We start from the raw sequence: 27,397 nt of genomic DNA, 5'->3' as shown, positions 1-27,397 counted from the left end.
AAGAGTATCGCTTCCCGGCAATCAAGTCTCATATGTGAACACAATCACAGTCACCTTGATCCCAATCTTCACTCAGGGAGATTGCCCACGAAGGAGGGGTCTCCGTCCCCCGCACAATGTCATCGACGCCGCTCCACACCAAGCCGGAGGGTCGTTGACTTGTCAGCGAGCCACCAATTGCTCCAAGGGGCCGGCGCACTGTAATACAAGTGTGGTTCACTCTAGAACCGGCCACGAGGATCTCAACCTTGCTTGTTCACTCACTCAAGAGCTAATCTAGCACTCACACTTTACAAAGCTAATGCTAAAACCTAAGGATATGATCAATGAGCTCTTGTATGGCTTGGAGGTGTTCTTGGGTGTGTGTGGGATGTCCAGCAACTCCAGCAAGCTTCAAATGGCCCGGGGAGCTCATATATATAGGCCTCCAAGCGAACTAGCCGTTAGCAGCTTTTCTGCATGGGCATCGGAACTTCCGGTGCTTCTGCATCGGTTCTTCCGGTCACTCACAAGCTGAAACTAGCCGTTGGCTTCTCTGACACAGCCGCAGCACCTTCAGGGACCATCTGTTAAACCGATGCATAGGCGTCGGTTCTTCCAGTGACACTTGATCCGCAGATAGCCATTGCTCCTTGCTGACATCATTACACCGACGCTTGCTCCGATGGGGCATCGGTTCATCCGGTGCTGAAGGCTTGGCTGCTGCACGCTTGACAACATCTCTGGAACATAGTACGTTGATTGCACCGATGCTTGACTTGACACCGTCGGTTCAACCGGTGCTTCACTTCTTTCTTCACTTGATCTCCGGAGGCGCTCAGTCTTGCACCAATGCAGGGCGTCGGATCTTCCGACAAACATCGAATGCACCGATGCTTAGGCATCGATTCTTCCGGTGCTACTGATTTCAGTAGAACTCATCCAATTCAGTGTTTCTTTGAGTTCTTGTAATGAACATGGCACCATTTATGCTATTTCGAGTGATTTTAGTGATTGTGTGACAACACAATCAATGGGATTAATGGTTTTGTTAAGTGAACATTTCTAGATCCCAGGGATGAAGTAAAAAGGCCATACAAAGCATAACACGAAGAAAGAACTCAAAGAAACACTGAATTGGACGAGTTCTACTAAAATCAGTAGCACCGGAAGAACCGATGCCATAGCATCGGTGCATCCGATGGTTGTCGGAAAATCCGACGCCCTGGCTTTGGCACAAGTCTGTGCGCCTCTGGAGATCAAGTGAAGAAAGAAGTGAAGCACCGGATGAACTGACGGTGTCATGAGAGGCATCGGTGCATTCAATATATTATGTTCCAGAGACGATGTTAAGCGCATAGGAGCCACGCCTTCAGCACCGGTTGAACCGGTGATGCATCGGAGCATAGCACCGGTGTAATGACGTCAGCAGGAAAGAAAGAGGTCCAACGGCTAGTTGAGTACTGTGAGTGACCGGTTTAACCGACACACAGTCATCGATTAAACCGATGGTGTCGCAGACAGTGCGTTAGAAGCTCAACGGCTACTTCGGGTCTGAGAGTGACCGGATGAACCGACGCCACCCAAGGCAGAGGCATTGGTTCATCCGATGTTATGCTGTTTTCTACTGACCGTTGGAGCAACGGCTACAAGACTTGGTGGCCTATATATACGCCTCACCCCGGCCATTTGAAGATTGCTGGAGTCCCAAGACATCTCATACACATCCAAGAACACCTCCAAGCCATCCAAGAGCATAAAGATCAAATCCTTAGTCCTTAGCACAAGTTTTGTGAGTGTTAGTGCTAGGTTAGCTCTTGAGTGAGTGATCAAGCAAGGTTTAGATCCTTGTGCTATGGTTCTAAAGTGAACCAAAGTTGTATCACGGTGCGCCGGCCTCCTTGGAGCTTTATAGGCTCGCCGGCAAGTCTACGACCCTCCGGCTTGGTGTGGAGCGGCGTCGACAACATTGTGCGGGGGACGGAGACCCCTCCTTCATGGGCAATCTCCCTTAGTGAAGATTGGGATCAAGGTGACCGTGATTGTGTTCCCGGAAGAGACTTGATTGCCGGGAAGCGATACTCTTCGTGAGTGCTTCAACAATGTGGACGTAGGGGCGCCTTTATAGCAATCCGAACCACGGGATAAATCCTCGTGTCGAGAGTTCGCTTCCTCTCACCCCTCTCTTTAAGCTTCCGTATTTCTTATTGCAACTTGTATGCCTTTACTTTTTTAGTGTAGTATCTTGCTAGGATTGGCTATAGGTTGTAAAACTCTTTTGGGATGAGGGTTACACACTAAGGTGAACTGTAGTTGCACATCTAGATAGCTTGTTTTAGTTTAAGTTTTGTGCAAACTAGTTGGAGCCATAGGTTAAGGTTTTTAATAGTGCCTAATTCACCCCCTCCCCCTCTTAGGCTAGAGCACCCGATCGCTTTCGGTTCTTTCTTCGTGTTTTGCTTTGTATGGCCTTTTTACTTCATCCTTGGGACCTAGTAATGTTCACTTAACAAAACCATTAGTCCCATTGATTGCGTTGTCATTCGATCACCAAAATCACTTGAAATGGCATGAATGGTGCCATGTTCGTTATAATGGAGACTTATGCAACCAACACGACAATGAGACCCAGGTGATGAGTTCCTCAATCTCAATTATCAATCTCAATTGGACACATTTACAGGGATAACTTGTGTGTGTTGTGCTCGTAAAGGTGTGTATTGTGCTCATAAGGGTAAGTGTGCGCGGGCGTATTTGACACAAAACTATCGCTTTGTATTACGTAAAAAAAGAAAGATAGTTGTAGATTTGTGGAAATGCTGTAAATTTGTGTTATTAGGGGATTAGATAATTTAGTTCTATAAAACTTGTCTCAAAAGTTGTAATATTCTCTATAGGTGCAAATAGTTGCACAAATTTTTCCAATTTACTCAAATATAAACTTTAATGATTGTTTAATGAGCTTACAAAAAAGGAAGAAAATAGGTTATTAGGGAGGCATGCTGATTAATAATAAATGGGCCCCTATATACTCTTTTTTATTATAATCAGGAAGTAGAGCTTGCAGTTCTGTTTCATATAGTTGCCAAAAAAATTATCAATCCCCCAACAGATAGATGACTGGGCTTACCTTTTATCCTCGAGGTGTTCCCTGAGTTTATCAATGGGTTGCTTCTCGTCATCGTCCAATATATTGTTGGCAATATCGACTTCTTTAGCAATATCTTTTTGATATCAGGATTTCGAGAAAGCGAGAGAAAAGCAGCACAAGAAAACTGGCCTTTTACATTTTTGTAGACTTGATTTGCAAGAGTTGTCTTACCAAGGCCTCCGCAACCAACAATTGAGAGGACTTTAGGTGCTGCTGAAGAGGCTTTCTTTTCCATGGATAACCACTCAATGATATGCTTCTTGGGACCATCAATTCCGACTAGCTCATCTATCTCCACATAGAGCGCGGCCAGCCGAGGGTCAACAGCACAATAAGTACTAGAGTTGGAAGGGATCTCCAAGCAATTGTACCTCTTGTGCCTCTCGCTGGCCTCCATTACATAGGCCTTGAGTTCTTGGATCTGATTGGCAATATCATGGCGCGCTTTCAGTTTCTTTAGCTTGCGGGAGCATTTCTTGATGAAGCCCGTAGGCCCATCACGGCCGTCGTCAACACGAGCCATGAAGCCATCGATGCAATCTTCCAGGTCATAGGCCAGCTCGCGTAGCTTGTCCCTCCAGAGCCTCCTTTCAGGGTTGAGCTGCTCCGCATCTGCGAGCACCTCGAGAGTGGCACTCATGGCGCTCAGCTCATCTCTCAAGAACTCGATCTGCTTGCGAGCACCTTTGAGCTTGGCGTACTCTTCGCCCAGCAGCTTGGTGAGCTTGGCCAGGAGCGGCTTCATCACTCCCGTGGTAACACCTACAACCTCCATTGTTGTACTACCGACTAGCTAGCTACCTGCAAGTGCAAGGTGAGGTTTCAGAATCTCTCAATGTTCCAGATCGAATGTTAAGGAGAGAGGTGATGCCTGCTTTAATTTGGATTTGAGACAGTGAGAGCAGATAGAGCTTCACCCTGGAGCGGATCGCCTGAGATGTCGACTGCTTCCGGTGGACAGAGCGCAGAATCCGAGGTCACCGAAGAGCACCCGGCCGGACGCGCCGCCGTGAACGGTTCAACGGCCCCTGCTCCTCCGCGCGGCGGCGAGCAGGAGCCAGGACCCAGGAGGGCCCGGCCGGCGCGCTGGGTCTCGAACGATGGTTGCGTGTGGCCTGCGTCCCCGGCGTGATAGAAGCAAGATGAGCCAGGTGACGGTGAGAGCGGATCGGAGCCGCGGAGGCCCAGCCCAGATCCTCCAGCCAGGCAGCCGTACTGCTGCGAGAGCGAGAACAGGAGAGGTTGTGGCAGCGGCGACAGCTGTTGAATTTGATTGGCAGTGCGAACGCCCGACGCTCTTGCTCCGTCTTCAATTATGGCAGGCCTAGTGGCAGGCCGACGACTTGACTGCGAGTGCGAACATACGGCAGCCGTTTGGATCGGGCTGGTGGCAGCCGTTTGGATCAGCCTCCTTTAAAACCTCCCCGATACAGCCATCTAGAATCATAAGTTGACACTTTTAAAACATAAATATCTGTCCATACGACAACTCTGGCCATAATAGTTATAAATCTGTTATTTTTTTAATAAATTAACTCTACCATTATAAAAATAAACTAAATAATCTCATAAACATGTATTTAAATTATCCACATCTGTCATTACTAAAAAAACTCTAAAGTATTTCCTAATCTTGTGTAAATTACCTACATATACCATTACAAAAATAATATAGATAACCCCCTAAATTTGCATGTAAATTATTCAATTATACCATTATCAAAAGTTAAAGTAACTCCTAAATCTGAACCTAAATTAAATATATATTTATAATAAAATATTAAAATGCACCAATATAAAATTCTATTTCTTTTATTATTTATATTATTGTTTATAGAAAAATACTACCTAGATATATGTCACCATGTATGATATAAGAGATAAGAATATCAATTTACAAACAAATTTATACAAACAAATAGTTCAATTAAATATATCAAACACAAGTATGTGTTAGAATATCTAATCGATAAAAGAGGGCATAATATAGCTAACTATAATTATTAGCTATACACCTTACTTTTATAATGATAGGCTAGTTAAACTTAATTAGTCCATAATTTGAAAATTTTGTGTCACAGTAAACATGTGTCATCCAATATGACGCGGACTAAAAATTAGTCTCTGGATCCAAACACGCAAAACGACTTCCTATTTCTCTGCTTCTGCTTGCGTCTATGCTGTTGCTTTCATAGAGACTTTCCTTGCTGCTTCGCATTCCAGTGGCGTGCTCGTTCATCGTTGCCAGGTTGTTTAGGGCCTTGGATAAGCGCCGGCATCAATATATACTTCCTCTTCATGCATAGCCAAGAAGGAAGTTTAAACATACAAAGGGTCACAGGCCATGTACTGTGACTGCTCCCCCACTCACCGAATGGATTCATTCCATCGATACTTAAACCAAACCTTATGTTCCTTGGGTCGCTGTCAAAATCTGGGAAATGTCTATCCACGTTTCTCCACTGAGACCCATCTACAGGGTGTCTCATCAGCTGATCTTGCTTACGCTCTTCTTTGTGCCACCGCATCAACTTAGCGTTAGTTTTGTTTCTGAACAAGCGCTTCAAGCGTGGTATTATCGGGAAATACCACATCACCTTAGCCGGTAGTTTTTTCTTTGCGGGCTCACCGTCGACATCACCAGGATCATTTTGCCTGATCTTATACCGCTTTGCGTCACAGACAGGACATGCATCCAGTTCCTCGTATTCACCGCGATAGAGGATACAATTATTAGGACATGCATGAATCTTCTGTACGTCCAACCCAAGAGGGCAAACAACCTTTTTGGCTTCGTAAGATGTCGGGGGCAGTCCGTTCCCCTCTGGAAGCATCTTCTTTATAAGTCCTAGTAGCTCCTGAAATCCCTTATCTGAAACACCATTGGCTGCCTTTCACTGTAGCATTTTCAGTGTGGTGCCCAATTTTTTTAACCCCTGCTTGCAATCTGGATACAACATTTTCCTGTGATCCTCCAACATCTTCTAAAACTTTTTTGACTAAGTTTCAGCGTCTCTATGTGCATCGACCAAAACCTGACGTAGTTCGTCAGGTGGTTGTTGTTCTTCTACAGCATTTACTTCTGCCTCATGCATTGGTTCATCTTCAAAGACACCCGCATCATACCAGTGAGCCCAGTCTGGGATGTTATCATCATTATTATCTTCTTCATTGTCTTCCATCGGAACTCCAGGTTCACCGTGCTTGGTCCAAAGAGTATAGTTATTCATGAAACCCTTCTAAAAAAGGTGGACATGTAGAGTATGTCTTTTTGAGAACTCCTTTTGATTTCTGCAAATGCGGCATGGACAGAACATGAAACCTTTCGACGACTTGTGGGCCTCAGCAGCATCGAGGAAAGTTTTAAGACCGTTAATCCAATCCATTATGCAATGATGGCCGTGCATCCATTGTCGATTCATCTACAAGCAATTTCATTCGTGGAAAAGAACTTCACAATTTTATAATAACAAATATTTTTATTACATTCAACACAATTTATTCAACAACACATACACAAATTGCATTCGAATACTAACACAAACATCCCAAAAACAAACATGCAACTTAAAAATTCGTACAACAACACATATGTTTTCAACCGTCCTTGCGTGGGAACGCAGAATGCTCTGACGGATTTCTAGCTGGCCTAGAAGAAGATGGTGGAGCTGGAACCTCCGGATTTGGTGGTGAGGAACCATAACGCCGCAACAAATCCTCAAAATCAAACGGAGATTCCTCGCCCCTTGCCACACATTCTCTATATTCTTTTTCCAAATAACAGAGCGCTGCCCTATGAAAAGCGCTAGGTTTTTTGCACCGACGACCTATTGGAGTTGTGCCCTTCTCTCCAAAAGGACAAAGATCACCCCCACCGGCGCCACTCCCTCCAGCTGCTGAAGCCGTATTTTACTGGAAAACACTATTATTTTTCACAACATTATAAATTCTTACAATTACAATAAAATCTGAATAAATTAATTAAAATAAATCACATTAATTTCAAATTGATTGAAAAAACTCTTACAATTACAATGCAAATATTAATTACTATTACAATTACAATGTCACACTTGCCGGTAAGTGTCTATAATCTCACAATTACAATACATCAATAAAATAATAATTATAATTACAATAAAATAATAATTTGCTCTCACAATTACAATTAAAGTATACCCTTATTACCACCAAGTCTGAAATGTTATCAAATTAGAGTTGCTATTGAGGCATTAGTTATCATTGTGTGCCGTGCTATGTCACAGCTCTGTCTAAGCCCTTATTCTTCTTCGGTCATGACCTCACCCCTATCTACATAATAAAGGGTCTGGAAAGAGCTGTGACAGAGCAGGCACAATGTGACTAATGCCCCAATAGCAACACTACTTCGTTTATATTTCACACTTGCTGGTAAGTGTCTGTGAACTACAATACAAAATCACATTAATTCTCAATTAGAAAAACTTAAATCAATTAATTGAAATAAATATCTAATTAATTGAAATAAATCTCTATATCTCCTAATTATTTTGACACCCTTCAGTTTTAGGCGAACACTCTTTTCAATATCCAGAAATCATCTAGTAGAAAAAAAACATTATTTCAAAAATGTATATGTCGGTAACTTCGACCCTGCGGTGATGACAATACCTTTCAGTGGGACACGGTGCGGTACAAGGATGTCACCAATCGGCCAGTCGCAGCACCAACATTTCCGGTTAATAGGAACACAGCACTTGGCACAGGCAGCGTGCTCGTTGATATGCTCTCAGTGCAACAACGGCCACGCTGACTGCGTCAAATGCTGTCTTCGTATTAATCGGAAGTACTGGTGATGCGACGAGCCAATTCGCGACGTCCATATAGCGCATCGTGTATCCCCGAAAGGTAGTGCCATCACTGTTGGATGGAGATTAATGACGTATACTTGTTTCGAAATAAAGATTTTTTTAGCTTCTAGATGGTTTCAATATGAGCCTGAATAAATACATCACTAGAGTGTCAAAATAATCAATTCATAATAAAAAAGTATATTATAATTCTTTCATTAATTCATTATAAAAAGTTTAACTATCCACATTATGGTCATATCTACTACGATCACATGAATACAATCACATGAAGTGTCTACACTCATTCTAAAAAGTTCTACTATCCACGTGCTCATCGATCTGAATCTAAAAATAAAAAATATGTTACGGTCATTTCTAATATATAGAAAATGATTGAAAAATATCTCTATAAATTATCCATATTCAACCTAGCCAACAAACCTACTCCCACATTCAAGTCATTGGTTCTATATATCTCAAATCATTGCATAAATCAAAGAAATCATCCTCATCCTCACTATTTTCAAAAGTCACAAATTTCTCTAACTATGGAGCATAAAACGAAGAATAAAGACTATCAATGAAGAGAGGATGAAGTTGCAAACCTTTGGCGCACTTGGATGACTAGAACACTCACTAAAACTAGAAAAAATGGCAGCAACTCTCTAGGGGGAAGAACAACCCCAAGCTCGAGCTTCTCTGGTGAAATGGCACTGGCTCGGGCTCGGGGAGGAAGAAAACACCAATTTATAGTGGGCGTATTAGTACCAGTTGGTAGCTCAAGCCGGTACTAACGCGCCACATTTAGTACCGGCTGGAGCCACCAACCAGTACTAAGTTTCCTGACCAAGACGAGGAGAAGATGTCGGAGAATCTGACAGATGCAGCGCAAGTCCTGGCCCTTTTCTCCGTCATTACCACCGTGACATTCGCATCAGCTTTTACTTTGCCTGGAGGCTACCGATCAGCCGGCGACGCCGCCGCTGCTGGTGGTGTCGCCGGCACACCGGTGCTTGCCGGGCCCCGGAGAAGCTACGCTTTTGATGCGTTTATCCTCTCCGACGCCCTGGCATTCGGCTTGTCTCTCTTGGCTACCTCCGTCCTGCTCTATGCCGGGGTGCCCGCTGGGACCAACAACCGCTTCCGCCTCATTAATTTTGCATACGGCTTGATGTGGCATTCTGGAAGAAGCCTGTTGGTTGCCTTTGGTCTGGGCCTTTTCCTGGTCCTGCTTCCAGTTGCTCGCTCCATTGCAATTGCGGTTGCCGTCTTGATGATTCTTCTTGCAGTTGCGATCCTTAAGGAGTCCGAAGGCATCAATTCTCTGGGTAACATTCCTATGATTGGAATTGGCACATGTCGAAAACCGTCACTACGGTACGTTGTGTTAGAGTTTGTTCTTTCTGTGTTCAACAACTTCTGGTCCTACGTTAAGTCCTTATTAACTCCGCCTTAATTATTATATACATGATGATGCATCTATCAAGCTAGACGATGTCCACGTTCATTTATATGTGTGTGTGTTTGCGTTTGTGTTTGTACGCGTGCACGCTTACCGTCTGCGTGTGTTAATAAGCAGTGTAATAATATACCAAGCTGTTGCCTCCTACTAGTATTGTTTAAACACATCATTATTTCAGTACTATATATATATATGACACCGCTATTCAATGCCCTGGGTATGGAATACTTATTCCATACCCGAGCCAGCCTCCGAGGGACCAAGGCCCCAACACGCCCTCCGTCCGGCCCTTCGTCCGGCCGTCCCTCAACCGGTTCTCTCTCCAGGGGTCGGTTGGTTTAATCTTCAGGATCGGTGCACTACCGGAAAATGCATGATTGCTGAGTGCCGAAGGCACAACACTCGGCAAAACTCTGGCACACGGCATGTGCAAACTTTGCCAAGTTCCGGTAGTGGTGGTTGGTTTTCTGGGTTGGTTACTTCGAGTTTTTGAACGAACACCCTCTCTTCAGGTTCTCGCCTCTGGTTTTTTCCACCGCATGTGTGGTTTGGACGTGAGCCCTGTTGATAATTCACATGCGCTTAAAGGAAAGCAAATCTATATGGCCACGTCAAGATAATTTCATGTCCAGGTATTGGACTACACGTCCAACCACCTACACCTATGGCCATGTACTAGCAAGTGACAAGCTAATTGTACCAAAGCATACAGTAATCACAATTCACAAATTCGAATATATTGCGCTTACAAGCGCTAATTCATCTCAGCCCTGATCTTAAAACAAGTGCATTACAGTTTGACTATAAACATCTTGTGACGAAGCCACATCTCAATCATGGTGTTCAATACAAGCATATTGGTATTATAATATTGTGACTGCCAACTCATCGAATACTATGATAGGACACGCTCAACACAAAGAACCCTACTGTGAAATTCAGGCAGTCAATAGCCGAATGTAGATGAAGATGAGGACGAGCTATTATTAGCTTGCCGGAAATCTTGCTATTATCCTCGATCACACGCATAGTACGTACTTCCATCTACGATGCAGCAGCATCTTTGCATCCAAATAAATCTTCAAGGAAAAGGATATGAAATAATTAAAACCTCCATTGGGGATTAGTCATTAGGGTTTTTTTGGATACTTGCCATTACAACTTTGCAAACTTTGAAGACTGCCATTACAATTCAGGTTATAGCAAAATTGCCATTACAATTCAAGAATCCACTGAACCATGCCCTGCTCTACGTTTCCCTCGTGCATAGGCCCACCTGCAGCCTTCGTATAAACGTATAGGACCGTATTGCCCCTGGACGGTTGTACGCGAGAGAGAGAGAATAAGATAGCGACGATTCAGGGGATGCTGAACCCACTTCCTTTCTTCCATTCGACGAACCCTAGCCCCCACCAAGGCGCAGTTGCCGGCGGCGGCAAATCGAGGCGCGAGTGCCGGCGCGGCAAATCGAGCGCAAGTGGTGGCTGCGGTGGCGAATCCAGGCGCTGCTGGTGATGGAGGCCCCCTGATGGCGGGAGGCACAGGCTCCGCGCCTCTGGGCACCTCCCCCTGGATGGCTGCAATGGTGGACAGCAATAGCAGGTACTGCATCTTCGTCTCGATCTTGCTGATTAGCTTGCTAGTGTTGAATAATTGTGCATGGTAGACTTTGATTTGGGGATTGTTTTACTGATTGCTAGGGCTGGGATGTTTGCAATAGAGCTTAAAGTCAAAGGCTTTGCTTCCAAAGACACGAGTGGTAGGAAATCATACACAAAAGGCAGGGTGTTTAAGTGGGATGTGGAGTATGGTTCACCGACACTAGAGATGTTGTTGGAACATCTGACAAGTGAACTGAACCTGTGCAGTAACCAGACACCCACTGTTTGGTTCTTTGACAAAAGGTTGAATGAGGATGTCAGACTAGTTAATGAAATACAAATGATAGATCTGTTTGAAATGTATAATGTGGAGAAGACCTGCCAGATAGTAGTAGGTGTATTTGATAGTTCTACTTGTCTGGAACATGAGTTTGATGCACTAGAGCCTATTTGTGTGGTTCCTCCCGAGGATGCAGCTGAATTAGGAAGTCATGATGCTAGCAAGCTTAAAGAACCCACTAGTGCTGCTGCTACTGAGAATCCAGAGGCAGCTGATAAGGTAGAGGCAGATAGAGAGGCAGCTAGAGAGCAAGATATTTTTTATAATGCTGAGGAATATGTGGGCATTGATGATGATGCCATGTATGTTGAAGGGCCAACTACACAGCCAACTCAGTTTGCCCAGCCACAACCATTTGATGATGCTAACATTAATGGTACTGCTGATCCATCTGATGAGTTTGTTCACGTCAAGGCAGAGGTGGACGATGCTGATCCATTGGAGATCAATGTATTGCATGACCCTGAGAACCCAAAAATTGTGAAGGGGGAGTTGTTTCCTGATACCAATACATTCAGAAAAGCAATAAGGCATTATGCTGTGAAGACTGGGTTCGAGTTTGCAACTGCTGGTTACAAAAGTGATAAGAAAAGATTCATAGCAAAGTGTGCTGCTGAGGGATGCCCTTGGCGCATACATGCTTCCACAATTTTTTATAAGAAAACTGTGCAGGTAGATTTATTTTTGTAATTCTTTATGGACCTTTGTTTCTGTGAACATTTCTTTTCTGATTTTTGATATATCAATTTTGGATAACATTTTTTATTGTCATATTTGATTGTAGATCAAAGTGCTACCAGCAAACCACAATTGTCCTACCACCAAGCTAAGAGAAGGAAAAATGGCCAGTCAGGGCTGGTGTGCAGATAGGCTTGGAGAATGGGTTAAGAAGAACCCAACAAAGGGAGCAAAGGATGCAAAAGAAAAATTGGAGAGTGAATATGGAATAAAGCTTAAGTACTCTAAAGCCTGGTCTGGTTTGAAGGTAGCTTTGGAACAAACACATGGTAAGTACGAGGAAAGCTTTCAACCTCTTTTCAATTGGGCTGCACTGCTGCAAATAAGTTCTCCTGGAAGTAGAGTACAGATAGAGTTGGAGAAGTTTGGAAAGAAGAATAGGTTCAAGAGGGTTTTTGTTGCTTTGAAGCCATGCATTGATGGATTCCTAGCTGGTTGTAGACCTTTTGTAGGAGTAGATGCATCTTTTCTTAATGGAAAGTATACTGGACAGTTGGCTTCAGCTACAGGTGTTGATGGGCACAACTGGTTGTATCAAATTGTATTTGGTGTGTTTGCCTCAAAGACCGAGGACAATTGGAAATGGTTCCTAGATAATTTGATCAATGTCATAGGAGACCCTCCAGGACTAGTTATATGTTCAGATGCATGTAAAGGGTTAGAGACAGTTGTGGGGGCTTTCCACAAGCTGAAAATAGGGAGTGCACAAGGCACATGTACAAAAACTTCATGAAACAATATTCAGGGGATGTTTTCACTGACCATCTGTACCCTGCTGCAAGGAGCTACACAGAAGGCCTGTTCAAGTGGCACATGAAGAAAATATTTGAGTTTGCTCCAGATGCAATTGACTACCTTTAGGAGCATCATTCTAGGATATGGTACAGATGTGGCTTCTCTGAGGAAAGTAAATGTGATTATTTAACTAATAATGTCAGTGAGAGCTTCAATGCTCAGATCAGGGACTCGAAAGGACTTCATCTACATGAGTTACTTGACAGGATAAGAGAGGTCATAATGGAAAAGAGGTACTTAAGAAAGAAGATTGCACAGAAATGGGAAGATGGGATCCTTCCTGGTGTCCTGAAGGATTTGAACCTTATAAGCAACAATCTCAAAGTTGTGAAGGTTAAAGTCAGTGATGATGACTTTGCTGAGGAGAAACTGCTAGATGATTGGAATAACCAGAGAAGGCACACAGTTGATCTTAAAAATAAAAAGTGTTCTTGCAGGGAATGGCAAGTAACTGGCAAGCAATGCAAGCATGCATTGGCATGGATACTGTCCAACAGAGGTATGAAGATAACTGATTTTGTGCATGAGTATTACTCAGTTGCTAAGTTCAGAGCAGCCTATGAAGGTAGAGTTGATGCAATGCCAGATAGATCCCAATGGCCTGAAGTTGATCTTGGGTTCAAAGTTTTCCCACCTTTGCTGGGAAGAGCACCAGGTAGGCCAAAGTTTCTAAGGCAAAGAGGGTGCCTAGAGAAAAGGGCCAACAAAAAAAAGGTAAAATGCAAGCGGTGTGGAGGTTTTGGGCACTTCGCCAAGACATGCAAGCTTGAGATGGTAGGAGAAGATGGTGAGACTGCCACCAACAATAAAAGGTACTCCCTCACTTCCAAAACATTATTGTTATATGCTTTTTATTTCAAACATCTGTTTAACTACAAAATGAAACTATAGGAAGAGAATGGAAGATGCTGCCAACAATGATGGTGGACCATCCAAGGGGAACAAAGCGCCTAAGAAAAATGCACCAAAGAAGAAGAAAACCCCCAAGAAGAAGAAAACCCCCAAAAAGAAGGCCACACTAGCCAAAAAGAAGCAGAAGAAGGAAGCTGCTGCTCCTGCAGCAAAGGTTGTGAGAAGCCTGAAGGATCTATTTTCTGATGCTTAGTGAAGGAAGTCCTCTATGTAGTGTAACAGCTTGTCAAGACATTCTGCCATTATGGTGCCTTTTGTAATGTAATGCAATGGCTTGTGAAGCCAGTAATGCTTCAAACCCTGAACAAGCTGAATGCTTTTGTGAATGAATGGTACTGTTACTTGGAGTTTGATGCAATCCTATTGCCATGCTGAATTTTCATGCCTACTTGTTCAAACTGTTAAATGTTGTTGGATTCAGACATGGTATTCTCAGTTTTAGTCACTGGTATTGTCAGTTTCAGTCATGACATCCTATTGCCAAACTGAATTAGTCAGTATGGTATTGCCAGAGTTGAATTGCTAAAACCATTCATGAGTTCAACATACTAGTTCAACAAACTTTCAGATTCATTCATCAACTTCAAGCACTAGGCTTTACGTCATATCACGACCAAAAGAATTCAAATGGGTCAAGTCAAATTGCCCACTTTTCACTACTACTAAAGTTTGCTCATAAGACAACCAATAGCTACACCTACACACACTGCTGCTACAACAACATAATCCATCTTCATCTTCTGAACTTGCACCTTCACCACCCAAAGATCAGCCACAACACTGTCTAGTTTTTGTTTCACTTCATTTAGTTCTTCCTTGAGGTCCAAAATGTGGTCGATAGACTCATGTCCTCCTTCACCTGAGCACAAATACATCTTCGACTGAATTTGCTGCTGCTGTTCTGGTTTGCGTAGCCATGCCTCATATTGTGCCTCCGACATGATGATGCCACATGTTGTCGGATCACCCTGCAACCCATGAAACCCTAGCCAAATGAAAACCATCCAAGAAAATGTAATCTGAACACAAATTGACTTACTTTGATGTTGTTTGGGCACTTGACGAAGGCCTGGCCAAAAGTGGCACGTTGTTTGCTTATGATTCGTACCAATTGGACTCCACATTTCGAGCAGTTCAGGAGAGGGTGCGGGCTCTGGAACCCCCCCATCCGCCGAGCTGGAGTCTACCGCTGCCGCTCCCCTAACCTGGCTTCCACTCATCGGTGCGGGTGTCTGCGGGGGCGGTAGAAGCAGCAGCAGAAGGCGCGCGGGCGTGGCCGCAGTAGCAATATGCGGCGGTGAAGGCAACAGCCGAATGCAGCGGCGGTGGCGGCAGCAGCAGAAGGAGGCGGCGGTGGCAGGAGCACAAGGTGGTTGCGGCAGCAGTAGCAGAAGGCGGCCGCGACACCAGGACTAGAAGGTGGCAACGGCAATGTCAGGTGCCACGGTACTGCGACTGGGAAGGGGGAAGAATGAGGAAAACCGCCGGAGAAGAACGGGGCTGGAGATAACGGGGGCCGAGCGCTACCAGGGGCAATACGGTCCTATATGTTTATACGAAGGCTGCAGGTGGGCCTATGCATGAGGGAAACGTAGATCAGGGCATGGTTCAGTGGATTCTAGAATTGTAATGGCAATTTTTCTATAACCTGAATTGTAATGGCAGTCTTCAAAGTTTGCAAAGTTGTAATGGCAAGTATCCAAAAAACCCTAGTCATTATGGTACTGCACAAATAGATCAATTTGAAACATAATGCTTAGTACAAAGATGTATGTACAACCACATATAAGCCGGTCCATCTGTCATTAAGTTTCAGATATCAGAAGGTTTATGAATCAGTATGACATATAGTGTACTAAATTGGAGTAAGTAAAAACATCCGTTCTATTTTATATTTTCCAATGTTCTACTCTGCACTTGAACAATCCGGTTGGAGAAACACAAAACATAGTACCAAGAACACCAGATCAAAATAAACTAGGATGAAATCTTTTAACTATTCAGATCAATTATTTGAAACAGATTATTGTTCGTTTCCAATAACTATTCTGATCAACACTACAAAAAATTTGTTAATCCATGGCAATTAAATTTCGTCACAGATCACTAAAAACCCGTCATAAAACAATATCTATGACGATCTCAAATTGCGTCATGTATTGAGCGTCACACATCACACCTCGTGACGTTCTTTAAAATTTTGTCATGGATTGCTTGATCCATGACGTTTTGAAACCGTCATAGAATGTCCCCGAGCCCCCAAAGCCCAACCCAAGCCCATTTTATATGACAAAAATAAACATTACAAATAATATAATTTTTGTCACAGATTCAATTGCCTTGTCACACATTGAGGACATGGAGGATGACGTGGCTATTGACTTGGCGATGACGTGGATAGCAATGATGATGTGTAAATTGACGTGGTCAATGACATGGCTGCTGGCATGGCAATGACATGGAAAGTGGTGCTGACATGGCAGGTGACGTGGCAATCGACATGGCAGGTGACATGGTGAGTGACGTCAGCAGCACAGTGCAATTTAGAGTTGGCCACCAAGTTGGGCCTGATTTCAGCCCTAGATTAATTACCAGCTAACAAGATTTCAGCACAAGATTAATTATTAGCTAATAAGATTTCAGCCCAAGATTAATTATCAATTAACAAGATTTCCAATCCAGAATTCACAATAACGATTCCAGCCCAAATTCACATGAATAAGGTTTGCATGACATACAGTTTTCCCATCTATCAGTCAGAACTAGTAACATTCCAAGACAACACAATTGACCAGAAACAACAAAAGATAGGTTTCATCAAGAATATGAACCAGCAGCAGCAAAGTTTGGTTGAAGTTGGACCGAAAGGTAACAATCCAACAAAATATGAAGCTGCAGCAGCAAAGTTTGGTTCCTGCAAAAGATGAAGTTCACCCAAAAGCTACTAGACCACCATATGCTCAGCTTTGTCCATTTTGGCGTGGCAGAACAACTCAGCTAGCTTCTTCTGATTCTCCTCTTGGTCTTTGATTCTTGTTTGTTCTGTTTCCTGGACTTGCTTTGACAAACCATCCATTTCTTCATGCTGGTTGTTGACTATCAATCGAAGCTCAGAATTTGTTCTTTTCTCCACCTCCAATTCTGCTTGAACATATTGTAGTGTAGTCCTACGCTTTGCAATCTGGATGCCCACATTCATAAGGAAGTGATTGGTTTTTGTGTTCTGATGAAGCACAACATGTACAACTTGGGTTGCAGACTTGGGTTGTCCATCTTCTGTTGGTGCAGCCAGCTGGTTTTCCATTTCAGTCTAGCAAAGATGAAAGCAGCAAACATTAGAAAACTGGTTTATGATCACAAGATATTTGAAAATAAGCATCTCTCAAGAGCACCATTAGAAGGTTGTCTTACAATAGCAGACTGTACAGGAGGCGTGTATCCTTTCTTTTTGTTGTTGTAGTGGCACATCTTGAACAAATCAAAGGCATCAGTTCTTTATCCTTGTACTCATCACCCTGGAAACAATATTTACATGGTGGTACACTTGGTCACACACTTCATATTGGTCACAGCTAGAACATTTAAATGGAGCAATATGGCAACAAATTGAAGAACACCAAGTAGACATTTATATTAGTGCAGCAAGAACTAATGGTCTTAGCATCTTATGGAACTAGAAATATCATTAAGCTTAGACATGACTGAACATAATGAGATTTGGATCAGCCGTTGGCAAGCTAAACCTTTCAGTACAACAGCTATATATGAGAAAACAACATAATAAATGAAGTGCATATTAACATAGCTAACTTACCAATTTTTTTCTACATAAACTGGGTAGCTAGCGGAGCCAGTGGTTTGGTGAAACTTTATATCAGCTTGGTCCTCTCTGTTCTTTTTACTTGCCTCCTGCATCAAAAGACAATACATGTAAGAAACGTGAAAGATTAACTTGTACAAGGATAGAGTTCTGTTTTCTGGAAAATACTATTTTTTGGGGAGTCATCCATGATTCCATAAGGTCAATCCACTATTCATTACTCATCACTTTTACATGAGAAGTTTTCCTAACCAGATGTAGAGGAACAGAATCAAAGAATTCTTTTTTCAGCTTGTATCATTGCTGGCAAACTATAGATTGCATCATCTCCAAACAACCCTTTCTGACTACTGTTGTACTGCATTACTAGTGTCGATGCCAAACTTTGCCTATCCATATGTTAGAGCATGTATAAGAAATTTTGTAACTGAGACAATGAATAGCTTGCAATAAGAAATTACAGTAACTAAAAATTTTTATCTAAAATCCAGTAGCTAAAAAGGTATAGTTACATTTACATTTGCCCAGATTCTAGTGAAAAATAATTGTATAAGGTGCAACTATCATTTGCCCACATCTAGGAGTATACTGGCAATATAATTGTAGTATAGAATAGTTATTATTGCAATTAAATTAGGGCAAGGTACTTACACGAAGTCTTTCCAAACACAGTTCAATCAGCGCAGGATGCTTCTTGTATTCCTTCCCGTGCTTGAACACAAGAATATGATTCTTGACTATAATGTTGCATTCAGTTGCATACATTGCAGCAATCTTAGGTTCCACGGGCCTTATATTCCATTCAGTTATGACAACTGGCAGTTTGGCACCATGAGCTCAGGTCAACCTCTGGAGACCATGTCCCATATTAACTCCTCGGTCCCATGCCTCTTCTCCGTGATGTAAATGCACATAGAAGTTGCAATTAGTAAGTTGAAGTTGATCCAAGATGGTCATTCAATCAAACAAACCAGTAGCAATTAGCAAACAAACTAACAAGGAAATATGCTATATGGCAAATAAATGAACAAACTCTCACCTTCGGTGGCCATCTAGTTGTGTCTATCTAGATGGGTAATGCAATTAGCTCCATCACCAACAATGGTGTTGTCATCATTCTGGGTAGATCCATCTAAAAATGGCAGGCAGTACGAATGCATTCAATTTGTGGATCAAATCTAACAGACAAATAGTAAAAAAACATCACCTTCATTGCCATATTGGTGCATCCATCATGGCGTGGAATAGCATCACCTCCATTGGTCATGTTGGTGCTGTCAGCTCGCTGAGTAGGCCTGTCATCTTAAAAATATTGACAACTTCTACTTTTTATCGTCTTTATCTTTTCCTCTAAACTCTAGCTTTTCAACCTCTATCTGTTGTTCTTCCTTCGTCTCCGCGACATTTGAAGGCATTCTAGGTGGTCTGCCGATCCTAAAACAACCCTGCGTGTGCTTGCCCTGACGGGGTCCCTCCCGGGTCAGCGTTCGTCGGTCGTCGCTGGTGTTCAAGGGCGACCGGTCTGACCGGTCCCCTTAGCCGGCCTAACCGCTCCACGCAGAAGGCGCTGCATCGAGCCCCTCCTCGCATGGCGTGACCTTGCGTGTTTGTGTGTTGATCCATAAAAGGCGTCAGCAAAAGGTCTCTACTTCCACCAACAAGGGACTCCAAGCATTGGTATTGCCGCAAGAGCCACCACCCCAGACCTCCTGTCAAAGTGCGGATGTGAATAGAAGAAAGGACATCGGCTGTCGCCTCGTCATCGAAAACAGAGAAGCAAGTCCGGCGAGCCCAACACTAGAAGTCAATGCAAGCCCAGGGAAACCCAAAGCCCACGCCACAGCCGACCCACCAGCAACGCAGGAAATAGCCTTCCTGACAAGGAAGGCCGGAGCTTTCTCCCCTTCGCAAGGGAGAAAGAAAACGAAGACCCCTATACATGGCTCATCCAGATCTGGAGCTCCGACTAGGTCACCAGATCCGAAGAAGCCCCACCCCACAAGCTCGTCGCCGGCCACGAAGCAGAAGAAGGCAAGGTAGAGGAAGAGCCGGGGGAGCTTATTCCACAGAAGTTTTATCACCTCGACCATGCAGCTGCTGGCAGGAAACCTAAGCTCCACCGCCAGCACGACGGCGAGCACACCCTAGGAGAAGGTACAAACCAACCTACCCTATACAAATCCGAACGGAGATTCGCCGACTCCCCTCCCTCACCGGCGCCAGCGCCCGGAGAGGAGAAGAGCCGATGTATCCCTGTCGGAAACGCGCTTCACCTTGGATTTGCCTGTCACCCGCTCTCAACTATAGCAAAGAGGATAAGACCGAGGACGAACATTGTCGAGGTAAGCAGGACTGACAATAGTAGCACACTACACTGACTATGCGCTACCACTAGTAGAAATAAAGAAACAATATGCTGCTGCCTCCATCGTACTAGCCCTGCTAATGGGCAAAAATCCAACCCATTCCCACCCCAATCCAAAGCAAATATGTTTTTTTCTTACTCCACCCCACCCCATTCCAAATCAAATTATCCCCAACCCAACTCAACCCACCATGTCTTGGGTTGCCATGGGGCTGCTCCCGTGGAGTTGCCATGGATACACCCCATTCCAAAACAACCAGTAGTGGAGCATTGGCAACACGTACAATAATTATACAATATAAAGGGATAAGCATGAACAGGAGTATGTAAGAAGTCATCGACATTGCTGCAGGAATGAGTCCAACTAATAATTATCCAATATTATTCTAGAACAAGGCAACAAGAAAAATATTGACTTAATAATAAAAATTACTTTTAACTAACAAGGAGACCAGTACAGCACTAATTTGTCTCTAGCAGAACTTCAGCTAATAATAGCAGGCAAATAACATGCACGAATTTCCAACGTCCCCAAAGTAGATGTGATGCTCATATTCAGAGTTTCCATAGAGTAACATGACATGATGAGCCATATTAAACCACAGATTACAGAATTAGCTTAATAGATTATAAAAATTCATCTAGTCTTGTAGTGCTCCTCCAACGAGACTCGACACTCTATTCAACGTTCCTGCAGCCATGGCCCTTGTACGCCTCTTCAGTGATTCTGAAATAATGTAGAACAAATAACTATGAAGAGTGTACAACTCAGGAATATAGCCTCTTTAATTGTAACAATACACCTAAGTTTCAGCTTGATATTAGTCTACAATATAACTGTCCTTAATCTATACAGTCACGTTCAGTCACTGTTAGTCCAGAACAGCACTAAACAAGTGAATCAAGATTGGAAAGAAGCAAACATGTTAGGTTATCTCAGTTGAAGATGCAGGTGCAGCCTATTTTACTGGTTTCAAGTTACAGTACTTGAGGAAATTTCTCAAAGATAAAAACTTTACAGCACATGATCTCCCCCAGAAATACAACATGAAAACTTTACAGCACAATAATGGTAAACAGAGATACAAGTTCGCCCCCTCTAGTAACCAATAATGTACTGACATGTGCTAGTCAACCACAATCTGAGAGCAGTCTTCATTGCCTCGGAGCTTATACAGCCAATCCTTAACACAAACAAGGGCTTCAAAGGGTTTCAGGTGTCATTGAACTCCGATTATCACTAAGAATCCGGCCACTCAAACTAAATGCGGACTCGGAAGACACAGTGCTCAATGGAATTGCAAGGAAGTCTCGTGCCATGGTTGATAGGACAGGATACTTGTCTTTATTTGTCTTCCACCAACTCAAGATCTCGAAGTTTTCATCATCTCTCACATGTTCATCTTCCAGATATGCATCAAGTTCCGATTTTTGAGTATTGCTAGCTCTCTTTTGTTTTCTAAAGTGGGCAAACTCTTGGTGCATTCTTCTTTTAGCTAGCACAGGCGATCCCATAATGCCTCTAGATACAGTAGTATACACTAGATCTACACATTTGTCCTAACAATCTCTTCATATTTCCTAAAATACTTAGTCATCCATTCTCTAGCTGAAGTCATGCTTGTCTCAATATCAACAAAGTAGTTGCACACCCTCTGATAAAAGAATTCCAAGAAGTCCATCTTCTTTCTTGGATCAAGTACCGTTGCAATAACAAGGGTCATATTATAGTTCCCATCCCAATACTTGCTGAATTTGCTTTCCATTGCTCTACCCAAATTTTGTATGGCTTCATTAGCTTGCATTTCTGAATTTTTTAAAGCTTCATGAATGCAAAGAACATTATCCAAAAAAGTGTGTGCTGTAGGATATCTATCAGCTGAGAACGCCCATGTAGCTTCTTCGAAAGCCTCAAGAAAATCACCTATAGCCTCAACTTTTATCCAGTCATCATTTGATGGAAAATGTTCTTGATTTGATGCAGCATACCTCTTCTGCATGCTCCTGTACTTCACAGCCTCAACAATCATATCAAAAGTTGAGTTCCAACGGTTCGGAATATCAAGAACCAAACCAGCCTTTGGAGAAAGACTCTCTCTTTCAGCTATCTCGTTGAAACTTTGGATTCTTCTCGGTGAGGAGTTAATGTGCCTAATCAGATCCCGGATCATCTCAAGTGTTGCATCAGAAATAGTCATACCATCTTGGACAAGAAGATTCAGAATATGAGCGCAGCATCTAACTCGAAGATGTTGACCACCAAACAGCAAGTCTGATTTGGCACTTTCTTGCAAAAGGTCACAAGCTGTGTTGTTGTTTGATGCATTGTCAAGGGTGATAGTGAACATCTTTTCTTTTATTCCATACTCTGTCATACATCTTGTGATTGCCTCCTCAATGGCTAGACCACTATGTGGATACTTCAATGCTTTGAAAGAAATTATCTTCTTATGCAAGGCAAAGTTAGCATCCACATAATGGGTTGTTAGACATATATATCCCAGCTTTTGGTTAGATGTCCACAGATCAGAAGTAAAGCATATGTGAGAATCAAGACCTTGCAGTTCACTTGCTAATGTTTGCTTCACTCTCCCATACATACAAACACAATCATTGCGGATTGTTTGGCGCCCAATGCAATCAAATGTGGGCTGCAAGGATGCCATCCATGGTGAAAAACTTGGGTCCTCAAATTTATTAAATGCAACCTCTGCCCGAATGCACCAAGTTATCATTAACTCACGACTTATTTGAGGATTGAAGGTAAATGGACCCGCTGGTTGTTTCTGAATTGTGGCAATAAACATCTATCTATCATCTGCACTAATTTTTCAACAAGAATCTTTTATGTGATTTCTCAAACTATTTGTACCTGATTTTCCGCTAGCCATCTTCATGCTGCAGTATCTGCAAACAACCTTCAGAGCACCATCCACCTCGACCAACTCTGTCTCAAAGTGTTCCCAAACTTTAGACCTCCTATTTGGTGTTCCTGATGAATGGTCATCATTGCTGCTTGTATTGGTGTCTGAGGCCTCAGTCGGATGAGAAGTTGACATCTAAGCATAATAACCACCGTATATGTCAACCAATAATCCATTGCACTTTCAATAATAATAAATAAAGGCACATAAAATACCCATATTTGCAAACTGATGGCGTTAAGATGAGTTACTAGGCCCATACCGGTAATGCTTGTGACAGATCTCGAGTTGGACTTGACTGTGGTAGCATTACAGATGGCAGAGTATTGCTACTGCAGCACCATGATTCTGAATTTCCTACCTGTTATATGCAGTTCACTTAGACTAAATGGAATTCTCAGCAACTCTCTCATTGAGGAATTAAAATTACTGGAATCAAAGTATATGTGAAGCATCAGGATCAGGTGAAGCATCAGTGTGATTGGATCACACAGACAACAGATCATGCAAGATCTAGCAAACTTACGTTGGTTCTGCACTCTGCCAAACGCGGTTAATTTTTTCACTCAAGAGAAATATAATGCCACTGATTAATATGACCAGAGTTGGAACTGCTACTGTCGTTGCTCGTGGGCTTTAAAGAAATATACAGGGTGGTCATGTGCAACCGACCATGGTAAATTTTGTGTAAGTTTGGCAGTTGCAGTAATAGTATTGACCCATTATCTATTTCAATAGTAACCTGTAAGATTGCGTCGAATTCAGAAACAGTGCATCGTGAAGCAAGCAAAGGATTCAGCCATACCTAGTGTCCTAGTTCAGACTTTGCAAGCCTGATGTAGAGATCCTGCCCGCCGTCGACGAACAGCGTGTCCACCAGGTCAAGGAACCACTGGATGCACCCCTCCAACGCGCAGCAGGCCAAATTCGCCTCAAGAGAAACGCCGCCGCCCGTTCTTGAAGACCCGGCCCTATCGCGGCAGAGCAGCAGAACAGGACACGAATCGAGAATCAGCACGCCGGAGGGGGAGAAAAAAAAAGAAAGGAGCGCAACCGAGAATCGCCTGGCCCGATGGAGGAGGAGGGGATGGACGATCCGCCGGCGACACCTCGCCGCTGCTCCTCGCAGTCTCCCCGCAGATCTAGCAAGAAGATGAATAGAGGTGAACCAGTGAGGAAAATGAGGAGGATTAGGGAAGGGTGATGCAGAGGAGATGGAGGACCGGAGGAAGAGAACCTGGATCTGGATCTGAATCCCTCGAGGACTGGAGGAGGAGGGTGGAGGTGGCAGAGCGGAGCGGAGCTTCCCTGCGGCGGCGACAACGAAGGACTCGCGACTCGCGAGGAGTCACGAGACTCGCGGTCACCCAGGCTAGGTAAGACCCACTCACAACCCGCACCCAACCCGCAGTTAGTAAAACCCAACTCGCCCCAACCCGTTAGCTCTCAGAACCCATTCCAACCCATACCAATAAGACCCACCTCTATACCCGACCCAAAAAAACCCAAAAGCACCCGACCCACTTGCAGGGCTACATGTACCAACCCCTCAAGTTGTCGGGACGGCCATGACGATGGTGGTAGCAGACCAACATCTAGGCGCGGAAGAACGCTTCCAGCAGACAAGTGCGCGGAAGAACGCTTCCAGCAGACAAGTGCGCCGTCGCGGTCAATGCTTGCTGCTTCACGTAGGACGACTTATTTGACCCGGTCAATGATGGTACGATTGATATATATAGAAACCGTCCATTATATTAGCGAGGAGAGGAGAGGAGAGGCGCGCCAGCGACGTAAGAAGCAGAATGTGGAGGTTGGAGCCATCCATGTGCTGCCCGTCCAAGCATTGGGGCCCATTATTTTGTTTATTTCCGTCGCGAAACACCCCCCAAGGCGCTGGACAATTGATCATTCAATTCGCAGGACCGACCGAGTCCACGCGCTGCTTGCGTGTCGTCCCTCGCACCAAATAGAGAGAAATCATCCTTCTTCCTTGCAAACATCAAACCAAGAACTTAACAATGGCCGCAGTGAGGTCTCGCCCCTCCCTCCTCCGTGTCATGTCCTGCTGCCTCTGCTGCTTCTCTATCGTCTCCATCCATGTCCGCCCCGCTGGCTCGGTGTCCTTCAACCTCACCTTCTCCCAGCCCCGCGCCCCCGGCAACCTGCCGCAGCTGATCAACTGCACCGGCGACGCCTACCTGAGCCCGGATACGCTCGAGCTGACCAAGAACCGGCGTGATCAGAGCAGCACATACAGCACCGGCCGCGCGAAGTACACGCAGAGGGTGCCCCTCTGGGACAGGGCCTCCGGCGAGGTCGCTAGCTTCACCACCACCTTCCGCTTCCAAATCACTCTGGACCCCAGCACGAATTGGCCAGGAGACGGCATGGCTTTCTTCCTCGGGAGTTTCCAGTCGGACATCCCCGCCAACAGCGGCGGCGGGAGGCTGGGCCTCCTCCCGGGCTACACCAACGGCACCGGCGACGGCACCATCGTCGCCGTCGAGTTCGACACCTTCAAGAATGCGGAGCCCGCCGACATCAGCGGCAACCATGTGGGCATCGACGTCAACTCCCTCACCTCCACGGCGTCCACGGACACCACCTCGCCGACCCACAACCTGACGTCCGGGTACCCCATGGTGGCCACCGTGAGGTACGAGAACGTCACCCAGTTGCTGGCCGTCCACCTCCAGATCAACGCAACATCCTACCACGTCAACGCGACCGTGGATCTGAGGAGCTACCTGCCGGAGGATGTCGCCGTGGGTTTCTCAGCGGCCACCGGCGCGTTAGGCGAGCAGCACCAGATACTGTCATGGTCATTCAGCTCCACTCTGCAGCGGCCAACAATCGCGCCCGTAGGACCGCCGCCTCAGACTCAGAGTCCTGATGACCCGATTGTCCCCTCCAAGAAGAAAGCCGGAGGAATCCTGATCCCCGTGCTGGTGCCTCTGCTATCTCTGTCGGCATGTGCAGCTGTGGGCTTGGTCCTATGGCGGCGACGAAGATCCAGGAGGAGACCAGGCGAATCAAGCGACAGCGATTACGAAGAGCAGGAGCACAGGGCTGAGCTCGAGAGAGGGGTGGCTGCTAGCGGCCCCAGGCGGTACTCGTACCGCGAGCTGGCCGCCGCCACGGGCGACTTCGCCGAGGGCCAGAAGCTCGGTCGCGGTGGCTTCGGGAGCGTCTACCAGGGCTCGCTCGCCGTGAGTGGCCAGGACCGCGCGGTGGCGATCAAGATGTTCTCGTCGGAGTCGTCGGCGCAGGGGAGGAAGGAGTTCGAGGCGGAGGTGCGGATCATCAGCCGGCTCAAGCATCGCAACCTGGTGCAGCTCCTGGGCTGGTGCGACAGCCGCCACGGCCTCCTGCTCGTCTACGAGCTGGTAGCCCAAGGCAGCCTCGACAGGCATCTCCACAGCAGCGAGAGGTTCCTGACATGGCCGGAAAGGTTCCGGATCATCCTCGGCTTGGGCTCGGCGCTGCGGTACCTCCACCAGGAGTGGGAGCAGTGCGTGGTGCACGGCGACATCAAGCCCAGCAACGTCATGCTGGACGAGGCGCTGGGCGCCAAGCTGGGGGACTTCGGCCTCGCCCGCCTCGTCGACCACGGCGCGGCGTCGCACACCACCAAGGCCGTGCTCGGCACCGCGGGCTACATCGACCCGGAGTTCGTCAACACGCGCCACCCGAGCGCCGAGGCCGACGTCTACAGCTTCGGCGTCGTCCTCCTCGAGGTCGTCTCCGGGCGCTCCCCGGTGGTCCTGCTGCCGGGCGGCCGGCCGCCCTTCATGCTGCTCAAGTGGGTGTGGGGCCTCTACGGCCGGAGCGCGACTCTTGACGCGGCGGACGAGCGGCTCAGGGGCGGCGGCGAGGACGACGACCGCTGCATGGAGCGGGCGCTGGTGGTGGGGCTCTGGTGCGCGCACCCCGACCAGAGCGAGCGGCCGTCCATCGCGCAGGCCGCGCACGTCCTGCAGACCCCGGACGCCAGGCTGCCGGAGCTCCCGCGCCACATGTACAAGACGGCGGCGTCGTCAGATCTTTCCTTCGCCGGGTCTGCGTACGGCGCCATGTCCATCGAAAGCTACAGCGGTGGTGTCTCCTCTTCGACAATGACAGGCCACTCCAAGGTTTCTTCTGACTCGTCGTCCACGGCTTTGCTCCGAGATTCGAGAGAGTTAGCTTGATTTGTTTTTCCAACCTTGTGATGTTGTCTATGGTAGTACAGACTGTAAAATCGAATTGCGTTAATTCCGTTGCCATCACTATTGCGCCTGCCCCGGCCGCCCGCCTCGCTCCTCCTGCACCCGCTATGCGCCTCCCCTGGAAGCGATACTTCAAATTCGAGTGTCTATTTGTCATTCATCAGATTATTGTGTCCAGCAGAAGCTGCCCTGTCAAGAGGAAGGTGGTGACGACAATAGATGGACAGATTGCTGAAATTCTGAATGAATTTGAGTGTTCCCTTTGTTGAA

General features: G+C 45.4%; 2 protein-coding genes and 2 long non-coding RNA genes across 5 annotated transcripts; 1 reads left to right on the top strand and 3 right to left on the bottom strand.

Annotated features, from left to right (window-relative positions):
• Positions 1-2,985: 2,985 nt before the first annotated feature.
• On the bottom strand, positions 2,986-4,437 carry LOC120680214 (disease resistance protein PIK6-NP-like). The gene is made up of 2 exons (XM_039961824.1): positions 4,048-4,437; positions 2,986-3,931 (listed from the first exon to the last, which is right to left on the bottom strand). Exon 2 carries the CDS (start codon positions 3,903-3,905, stop codon positions 3,054-3,056), a length of 852 nt encoding a protein of 283 aa, XP_039817758.1. The 5' UTR covers positions 3,906-3,931; positions 4,048-4,437; the 3' UTR covers positions 2,986-3,053.
• An 11,994-nt stretch (positions 4,438-16,431) lies between these two features.
• On the bottom strand, positions 16,432-19,215 carry LOC120679859. The gene is made up of 4 exons (XR_005677365.1): positions 18,282-19,215; positions 17,625-17,719; positions 17,222-17,325; positions 16,432-17,120 (listed from the first exon to the last, which is right to left on the bottom strand). It is a non-coding gene; the product is annotated as an uncharacterized LOC120679859 (long non-coding RNA).
• A 1,182-nt stretch (positions 19,216-20,397) lies between these two features.
• Positions 20,398-24,432, bottom strand: LOC120679858. 2 transcript variants are annotated; one of them, XR_005677364.1, is made up of 5 exons: positions 24,157-24,432; positions 23,725-24,061; positions 23,135-23,280; positions 22,868-23,054; positions 20,398-20,722 (listed from the first exon to the last, which is right to left on the bottom strand). It is a non-coding gene; the product is annotated as an uncharacterized LOC120679858 (long non-coding RNA). The 2 variants fall into 2 exon arrangements; XR_005677363.1 differs by having other exon boundaries at positions 23,182-23,280; positions 24,157-24,427.
• A 357-nt stretch (positions 24,433-24,789) lies between these two features.
• Positions 24,790-27,397, top strand: LOC120680129 (L-type lectin-domain containing receptor kinase IX.1-like). The gene has a single exon (XM_039961750.1). The coding sequence runs from the start codon at positions 24,938-24,940 to the stop codon at positions 27,107-27,109; it is 2,172 nt and encodes a 723-aa protein (XP_039817684.1). The 5' UTR covers positions 24,790-24,937; the 3' UTR covers positions 27,110-27,397.

The sequence above is a fragment of the Panicum virgatum genome, chromosome 6N, assembly GCF_016808335.1.
Source record: "Panicum virgatum strain AP13 chromosome 6N, P.virgatum_v5, whole genome shotgun sequence".
Classification (NCBI taxonomy): Eukaryota; Viridiplantae; Streptophyta; class Magnoliopsida; order Poales; family Poaceae; genus Panicum; species Panicum virgatum.
The sequence above is the reverse complement of the archived record's forward strand: the minus strand, read 5'-3'. Positions and strand labels throughout refer to the sequence as shown.